The sequence below is a fragment of the Kryptolebias marmoratus genome, linkage group LG6 (assembly GCF_001649575.2).
Source record: "Kryptolebias marmoratus isolate JLee-2015 linkage group LG6, ASM164957v2, whole genome shotgun sequence".
NCBI classification, from domain to species: Eukaryota; Metazoa; Chordata; class Actinopteri; order Cyprinodontiformes; family Rivulidae; genus Kryptolebias; species Kryptolebias marmoratus.
Window position 1 is genome coordinate 19,066,957 of NC_051435.1, and position 9,718 is coordinate 19,076,674.

Below are 9,718 nucleotides of genomic sequence, written 5' to 3' on the forward strand. Positions count from 1 at the left end.
TGTGAGATTCTACTGATACCGCCCCTGTTCTGCTATTCGACTGAAATATCTTAAAAACCTCATGACTATAGCCTGCGGGGAGATTGTTTTTTGCTTGTATCTGTGTGTTGTTTGTCTGCAGTGTAAGACATCTCGTGAACCAGTGGACAGATTTTAATGAAACTTTCAGAAAGCAATCATTGGATGCACGTCTACAGCTAATTAACTTTTGAAGTCAACCTGAGTCAAGATGGTTGACATTTGGGAATAAAAAAGGGGCTCTAAATTGATCAGTCTTAAAGATATGGCATCTCGAAGTATCGCATGAGAAAGCACACAATGTTATTTTCAAGGTTTGACCAAAACTGCTACAACTCCATTATTTCTCAGCTCAAGAGGATCTTAGTCTAAAACTCTGACCTGAAAGGCAGTGGGTGATATACAATTCTTCAAGGAATGCTATTTTAATTACCTCCACCAAGGATGTTCTGTTTTCGGTTGTGTCCAGTGGTTTGTTTGTTTGTCTGTTAGCAAGATTACATAAAAACTAATGAACAGATTTGGATGAAATTTTCAGGAAATGTTGGGATTGTACCAAAAAACAGTGGTGGTGATCATCTTTTAATCACGCTGTTGCCTTGGTGGAGGCTGGCCTGTAAAATCAGTAGCGATTATGTGTCACCACTGTCGTTCTAAATGGGTGTTCTAATTACAGATATTAGCTAAAATCCCCTGTTTGACACAATCAGCAATAAAGTACATTTATTAAAACAGCTCTGTGGATGAAGTATCTTTAAAATCAGGCCTATACAGGCTAAATATCCACACATTTAAAGATTCATGTAATACACTCCACACTGTAAAAAAAGTCCGTAGATTTTACAGTTAAAGACAGTAAAAAACGAAAATTTAATACCGTAATTTGGAAATCAGCTTTATACTGTTTATTTAACAAGTAATTACCGTAAATAAGATAATGATGAAAATATGTAATTTTTACTGTTTTTTGTCATAAAATTTACATTGCCCTGCTGTAAAATAAAGTCTTGTAATACTTTTTACAGTAACATTCCGTAATATTTCTAGTGGTACATACTGTAGTTTTTGCAATCATCTTTCTTAAATAATACAGTTAGTAGCTGTTAAAAATGCATACTGTTGTGACAACCACAGAAACATACTGTAATTTTTCTAGCAATGTAAACCGTAGTTTTTGCAATCATCTTTCTTAAATAATACAGTTAGTAGCTGTTAAAAGTGCATACTGTTGTGACAATCACAGAAACATACTGTAATTTTTCTAGCAATGTATACCGTAGTTTTTGCATTCAATAATTAAGTGTACAGTTCGAAACTGTTCAATATGCATACTGCTGTGGAAATTACAAAAATTGTAGTAGTGCTGTAACCTTTTCATTTAATTCTCCTGAATAATACAGTTGGTAACTGTTAAATGGGCATGATTTTGTGGCAATTACAGAAATACGCTGCAAGGATTCGAAGAGTCAATGCTGTAATTTTGGGGTTTTATTCTTATAAACTTACATATGCTCATGGGGATAACAGAAATATGCTGCACATTTATTGCATACCTTATCTTAATAAATTATGGCTTTAACTGTAAAGAGTATTGGTTATACGGAAAAATATACAGTCCCTTTCTAAAAATTGTAATTATCGAAAATCTATTAAATAATTCCATTCAAAAAGTTTAACTTTTCATTGAGTCAGTCTTAATTAATGGGCCAACAGGGTCCACCTGCACCTGGTCCGCGCGGACAGGCGCAGTGGAGCTGTGGCGCTACTTTTGAAGAGGTGGATTTGAACGGACCAATCAGCGCGCTGCATTTGAGGACCCGTCGCAGTCGGTGGTTCGCGTTTTTTTCCAGCTATTCCGCTCAGATTGTGCAGAGACTTCATCATTCAACCTTCTCCATCTGATCGGTTCTCTTTCTCAGGTAAGGAAATATTGCGGAAAATGTCAGAAAACAAATAGCTTGAATTGCATTCGTTTGGTTGAAAAGAAATTTCATTGTAAACGAGGAAAAAAAAAGTTGTGGAAAGTTAGCCTCTCCACAAAGCTATTGCTAACATCTGTTTTGTATCGCCATTGCTATAAGCTATCCATCGAAGTAAGATATTTAAGATGTATTCATGCAACCTGTGTGCACAAACAGTTAAATCTGTTAAAGCCTTTGTTCTCCATTGCAAACTGCATCGCAATGAACCGAGGCGTATGTTCAAGTGCGTTGCGGCCGGTTGCAAGCAGGTGTGTACTGGTTATGCAGCATTAAAAGCACACTTCTATCGTCATCATAATAGCATGCCAACATTTGCTCTGGACACAAGTGTAACAACATTAAAATGCACAGTTCCACTTTGTAAATGGCAGTGTGAAGGGATAAAAGCTTTGGTTGTTCACTTGAAGGAGCATATAGTAGAGGGGCGCCAAGTAACTTGCCCTGTGAAAGGGTGCACCTCTGTGTTTCGTGTAAAATCTTCCTTTACCTCTCACATTTCCAGGAAGCATAAAAATTTTTTGGAAAATGTGATTTGTGAAACAAGTAATGAAGATACTCAGAGTGCTGCAAGTGCTACCAAAAAAGATTCCAGTGTGCCAGATGCAGAAGACACAGTCATAGATGGACCAAATTTCAGTGACTTGTATCTTAGAAATGTATGTATGTTTTACATAAAACTACAGGGACAGCATCTTCTTCCATCATCTACCATTCAAAACATTGTAGAAGAGATGCAGAATATACATGAATTGGGACAGACATACTCTTTAAATAGATTGAACTTGCTTCTTAAAGAAATGTCATTTGCAGATGAAGACATTGCAAAAATCTGTGACACAGTAAAACAGTCGGACTTGTTCTCAGCTTGCCACACAGGGCCAATGAGAACTGCTTATTCTAGAGCCCAGTGTTTTAAAGACATGTTCAAATATGGGGAACCCAAAAAAGTGTTGTTGGGCAAAGATGAGGACAGAAAAGATAGATTTGCATACTATGTTCCTGTGCTAAATACGTTAAAAGGTATGTTAGATTCCAAATATTGGCAGGGCCTAATGATGGCTCATGGCGTTTCAAAAGCTGATGTTCTCTCTGACTGTGACGATGGTAAGGTGTTTATGTCCAACGTATTTTTTCAAGAAAACCCAAATTGTCTCAAGCTGGTTCTCTATCAAGATGCATTTGAAGTTGTGAATCCATTGGGATCTGCAAAAAAAAAGCACAAGATCTTGGCTGTTTACTTTTCTCTACTCAATATGCCGCCCCATGTCCGATCAAATACTGATCATATGCAGTTGGTCTTGTTGTGTAGAGAGAAGGATTTCAAGGAATTTGGCCATTCCAGAGTTTTTTCAGAACTGTTGACTGACTTGAAAATACTAGAGGAGAATGGGATAACTATGGCAGATGAATCAGTTGTGAAAGGAGCACTGTATTGCATTGCTGGAGACAACTTGGGCTCTCACTGCATCGGGGGTTTTACGGAAAATTTCAGTACATCTCAGTACTTCTGCAGATATTGTCTGATTACTCGGTCTGAATTTCAGAGTGAAAATCCTGCTATCATTGGACCAGAGCGGACTCCAGAAACATATCAATCTGCCACTGAACAGCTGGAAAGAGAGGATGTGACAGAAGTACAGGGGATAAAGTTCAGGTCAGTGTTTAATACTTTAGAGAACTTTAATGTTTGTTCACCAGGCATGCCCCCTTGTCTTGGCCATGACATCTTCGAGGGTGTCCTCTCATATGATGTTGCCCTTTATCTCAAATACATGATTGTCAAAAAGAAATGGCTGACATACACAATTTTGAACAGGCGCATCAGACAATTCAAATACAAAGCAACAGATGCTTGTTCCAAACCTTGTGCTATCACTCCAAAAGCACTGAAACTCAGTGGACAAGCAGTACAAAACTGGAATTTCTTGAGACTGTTGCCTCTGTTAATTGGTGATAAGGTGCAGGATTCACAAGATGATATCTGGCAGTTAACATTGCAGCTTAAGGATATTGTTGACCTGATTTGTGCTCAGCAAATTTCCAAGCCTCAGGTTGCATATTTGAATGTTCTCATCCAGGAATATTTGGAAACCAGGAAGGCATTGTTTCCAGATAACGCACTGAGACCTAAACATCATTATTTACAACACTATCCAGGGCTGATTCTGAAATTTGGTCCACTCATCAGGCTCTGGACCATGCGGTTCGAGAGCAAACATAGTTACTTCAAAAGATGTGCCAGACAACTGAAGAACTTCAAAAATCTGTGTTTGACTCTTTCAGAGAGACATCAAATGTTACAGGCCTTTCTTTCTGCTGGAACAGTGACTCTCCCAACCTTGCTAATAAAAGATGGCTCACCATTTTATGTAGAACTGTACAGTGAGGAAGTTAAAGGTGCAGTTCTTCATTTTGGTTTCACTGAAATAAATACAATGACTCCCACAGATGTGCAGTATAATGGAATAACGTACAAGAAGGGCCAATTTGTAGTCAGTAGGAATGATGAGTCACTGGAGTTTGGTGAACTCATCCTTACTTTGGTGAAGGATGAATCTGCACTTCATTTTCTGATGAGAGTGTATCGTGGAGAATTTCTTCCACACTACCACATGTACTTTGTAAAGGATGAAACAAGAAGATTAGAATGCAGACACATTAGTAAACTGATTGACATGTGGCCATTGTCGTCTTACATAAAAGATGGGAATCGGTTTGTACCATTAAAGCATAGTGTTTTGGCAGTGTAAAGGCTTGATATTAATAGTTCAGAGATCAACCTTTTTTTAGTTTTCTGTATTTCAACAGATATTATGGATACACAAAAGGACATCCGGGATGCCATTCGAGCAGTGCTTCCTGGTCTTTCACAGGAGGTTTTGGCTGCTTTAGAGGATGTGTTGGAGAAACTCGGCACTACAACCACAGATGATTTCCAGTATATTACCGAAGGAGACTTATTGCCTGTGCTGAAGCCCATACAGGCCAGAAGACTGGTTGCTGCATGGGCCCAAAATAGTAAGTATTTTGAGATAAAGTCTTGTGTAACTTTTGCATCAAAACATGTGCTTTACACCTACCTACAGATCAAAGTTGAAAATGAAAGGTCAACAAAGACAAATTTCAATCACATTTCATATGTTTGTTTATTTGACAAGGACAACAATGTATACTTATATTTAATGTTTTTCAATTTCATGTGTTGTACCTTTCCAGACTCAATGGCTTCAACTTCAGGCGGGGCATCCTCCTCTCCTCAATCCGTTCAGTCCTCTCAATCTGCAGCCTCACTTTCACAACCATCGTCTGCTGCTACTTCATCGCCTTCCCTGAGCTGCTCCCCAGTTTTGCCAACCTGGGTTGACAGTTTTCAGATACCGTGGCAGAAGCTTCCAGAAGAGCTGATACAGACTTTGGAACGACAGAAAAGGCCAAGTGCACGACTTCGAAGACAAATGGTGAGGATTATTGTCTCTGAAATGATGCTGATTTGCAAGAATCCAACCAAACGCAACACTACTGAAATAGCAGAAAGGATGGTGAGCAGGTATCCAAAGTCACTTAAGGATGTCATTGATGGTGACGTTATTGGACTTGGTTATCATTCCTTGGTAAAACAACTTCAGGCAAGAATTGAAAATGTCAAACGACAAGACACACCAAAGATAACTAAACGCAAGGCAGAATCAGATAATGACACTGATGAGATACCGGCTGAGCAGAAAGCCAGTGTTCAAGACACGTATGGCTGTGTCAACTGGGCGCCAAAGTTTTTGCCCCTTTCTGAGACTGTAGAGAGTCAGCTTAAGAAAAAAGAAGACATGAAAAAGATGTTCAAAGACAAAAAATATGCTACAGAAGATGTGAAAGAACTTATCAAGTCCACCTATTACATGCAACGACAGGTCATCAATAAAGGTACAAGCATCCTGAAGCTATGCCAAGAATGGCCTTTTTTGTTCCATGAAACTGGCATGGGAGAACACTTCCAGCAACTTACTGGCATCAGTCTGATGGAAGCCTTCTTCACCAATCTGGACAAAAAGGGGGAGCGCATCCTCAACTTCCTTAAAACTGTTTTTGCTCAGAAAGAACAACAAATTCTGGAGTCTCTCCTCAAGTTAGCAAGTGAAAAAGGTCAGTCCAGTGGTTGTACAGAGATGATTCTTCTTCTACTTGCTTTTTTTGGTGAGAAGGAAGAGCATATGTTCCACTATGTTGAGAAGACGAGCCTTGCTGAAGAGGTTGAGATGGAGAATGTGCCAGCAACACCCTGCCTTATTGTGTGTGGTATGTCTGAACCAAGTTGACAAAGTAGTTGAATGGTTCACACAGGGGCTTTTTGTGATATATATATTTGTTCATGTTTTTTATTCAAAGGGTCCTCTTGCTTCACTGCGGACTGCTTCATGTTGAGTATTGATCAGAAGATTATCAATGACCACATCACTGCCTTCTCCTGTGCCATCTGCCTGATGTTTGGCAGTTACTACTGTTTCAATATACACTACCCAGTGGGACTGCGGTCAACACTGGAGTTCCTCCAGAGGTAATTGTTATACTTACACACAGTCTACATTTACCAGCAAGATAAAGTTTTCACAATATAGATCAGAATATTACTAGTTACCGAAATATAATAAATACAAAAAACAATTGGAGGGGAAAAAACTGCTAAATCTAAATATTCGTGATAGAAATAATGCCAGTAGAAACTGTAAAAATGTTTTATCATTTCTTTGCTGTTGCTGAGCAGTGTTTAAATTGTATATTTTTTATGGCCATGGACACAGAAGAGTTCTTCAATCTGTTTGTGAAGCAGGATAGGCACAAAAGCCTGTCACTAAATATTCCTCTGGCTCTGCCACTGAATCCAGCGACCACAAAGCTGGATCTCGTGATATCTCTCTGTTAAGTCATTTATAAACATAACATTAAATGCAATAAAATTTCTTTTCTTCAAGGTGTTTCTTTTCAATTAATCCGGAGAGAGGAACAAAAGTTGAGCATAGCAAGAGGAGGAAGATCTTGGCGGTCAACCCAAGAGTCCTCACACTCATCGCTGACCTTGCAGACCATGAGTGGACTTAGACCATGCTTTGTGAGTCATGTGATATGATGTGTAATGTTATGTTGTGGTGCCCAGCACAGACTGTTTAGATGTGACTAGGAGTTGTTTGACCTGATCCATTTGTTAGAAAGTTCTTATTTCTGTGTATGTGCCAATTCAATATGACATATGGATTATTCATTTGAAACACATTGCACCGGGGTTGAAGTGATAATGTGTCATATCTGTTCAAACTTTTGTACTAATATAAGTGCTTGCTGCTTTTTGGAAGATGTGTTACAAGTTCTTTGTAATCACTGTTCACAGGGTTGTGAGAAGTTTGTACAGCCCAAAAACTTTTCATTAAATGGAAAAAATACAATGAAGTTTGGTTTATTGGATATTTTATGTAAAATTTACTTATACTTTTCCATGTTTTTACCATGAGACAAAACTGGTAGCACATTATTTAGCTGCTATAATCGATTTGATAATTTTACCAAGTAAATTTGCACTTTTTAATTTCACAATTTGCACTAACTAAACATTTCTTTAATGTTTCAATGTTAATTTTTAGCCAAAAAGTTTCTTTTTTCTTACTTTTATATAACATTATGGCTTCAAAGTCAGTAATTAACCATAAAATCAGCAATACTGGTGCTCTTTTACCATTAAAGAAAAGGATAAATATCCTAGTTTTACAGGTTTTTCCCTTTGAGAAATAAAGGCAAAACGTATTAATACAGTAATTTAGGGAAATGTTTGCATGGTAAAACTGTTAAATTTACAGTAAAATGTTTTCAAATTTCATGTCATGAACTGCATATTAGATCAATTTTAGGACAAAATGTCATTTTTTATAATGGTAATAATAGTAATTTTTACATTAAAAGGTTAAAAAAAACAATTTATTACTGTAGAATCAGCAACACCAATACTCATCTATCATAATTGTAAACAATATCTTACTGTAATTTTAACGGTGAAATTCTGGCAACCACAGCTGCCAGAGAATTACTGTTTAAAATACAGACAAAACCCTGTAATTATACAGGAATTCAGTGACATATTTTATAATTTAGATTGTTAATTTTACAGCAAAATACTTTCATATTTCATGGCTCTAACTGTATTTGCAATATTGTTTTAATGTAAATTTTAGGATACAACTTGATCAATTTCAATGGTAAAAACTGTCATTTTTACAGTAAAAGGTTGAATAAAACACCATTTATTACTGTAGAATCAGCAATTGTAAAAATTGTCTGACTGTAATTTTTACGGTTAAGTTCTGGCAACCACAGCTGCCAGTACTTTACCATAAAAATTACATTTTTTTTTTACAGTGCAGGAAACAAAGCCAGAAAGGAGGGAAATACTCCAGTGAGCGTTTTCCCTTCTTCTGGGTGTGTGCAGATGTATTTGGATTGAATGGGAAAATAATTGGATTGAATTGAATTTTCTTTGGAAAGCGCCTTGAGATTACTTTGCTGTGTATTGGTGCTGTATAAGTAAACTGAGTTGAATTGAAATTGACTGGTGGGGGTGGGGTGGGGTGGCATTAATTTATTCCACTGCTGGCATAAAAGTCCCCAAAAAGTCCGCTTCTAGAAACAGGAGATAAAAGCACGAGTCCTGTCTCGACAGCATCTCTGTCTTCATGCAGCCTCATGTCAGAACATGAGTCACATAAAGCGTTCTTCGAGCAATTTGCACACAGATTTTGAGATAGAACTAGGCACGCCGGGGACAATTCTGACTCTCTAACCTGCCCCTCTCGCATCAACCTCCATCATCTCGCTAGAAATAATTACAGTGATTAGAAGAAGTGAGTGGACAGCAGCTGCGATTAGCATATTGTCGAGGCCAAATACTAATGGATTTGGTATGCATTGTGTATGTGTGTCCTGCCTTGGTCACGTGCCTGCATGCCCCCACTTGCTGGCTAAGGAAGAAAAATCCAATTAGCCACCAGCAAGCTCTCAAGTGGAAGTGAGAAATTGAGAAGCTCAGACAAAAGCACAGACACAGAGCAGACTGGAATAATAATGTGTACTACTGGAGGAGCTGCAGAACATTTTTCTCACGACTCCGCTCACAATGGCTGCGTTTACGTGTCCATAATGATCGCTTTAATGTCAGTTAAGTTAAAGTAATGACTTAGTAACTCGTAAAAATGATTGTGTGACTCTCACCTCCAGTTCATCGCAGCTCTTTGTGTTGATTTTACAGCCCAGTAGTTTCGGGGTTCGGTTCATTCTCAGTTCTCCTCATCCTGCCTGCAGCATGCATCTGTTTTCAGAGAGAGAGGAAAAAAAAAACACTAGAAGATACCACCCTAACACTAAACAGCTTCTTGCTGGCTGAGTAAACTCACAGCAGGTTCATAAAATTGATTTTATTTTTATTTTTTGGGGGGTTGTCACATACACAAACACAAATAAAAAAGCCCTGTCTCCTGCCACTTTTCATGCCAGTCTTAAACTAACATCATCTTATGATTAAAACAATGAATATTATTATCTGTTAATGCTTGGAGTATTTGCTGTGAAGGACTCTCAGCTACTACCACACCAATTTTTAGCTCCTTATCTGTAAAATTCACTGAGGTACAGCCATTTTTGTCTAGACTAGGGTCCGTTGACTGTGGCAGCCATCTTGCAATAGA

General features: G+C 38.0%; 1 protein-coding gene across 1 annotated transcript; it reads left to right on the plus strand.

The window, feature by feature from the left end:
* The first annotated feature begins 2,711 nt into the window (after positions 1–2,711).
* On the plus strand, positions 2,712–7,425 carry LOC112450320. Its single transcript, XM_025004605.2, has 3 exons — positions 2,712–5,018; positions 5,217–6,290; positions 6,381–7,425. Exons 1-3 carry the CDS (start codon positions 4,814–4,816, stop codon positions 6,551–6,553), a joined length of 1,452 nt encoding a protein of 483 aa, XP_024860373.2. The 5' UTR covers positions 2,712–4,813; the 3' UTR covers positions 6,554–7,425.
* Positions 7,426–9,718: the final 2,293 nt, after the last annotated feature.

Excerpts from the sequence above, each read along its gene's own strand:
- LOC112450320 (XM_025004605.2), top strand. The coding sequence starts at position 4,814 with ATGGATACACAAAAGGACATCCGGGATGCCATTCGAGCAGTGCTTCCT. Across the intron at positions 5,019-5,216 it reads TGCTGCATGGGCCCAAAATA|ACTCAATGGCTTCAACTTCA; the intron begins GTAAGTATTTTG and ends GTACCTTTCCAG. Across the intron at positions 6,291-6,380 it reads ACCCTGCCTTATTGTGTGTG|GGTCCTCTTGCTTCACTGCG; the intron begins GTATGTCTGAAC and ends TTTTATTCAAAG.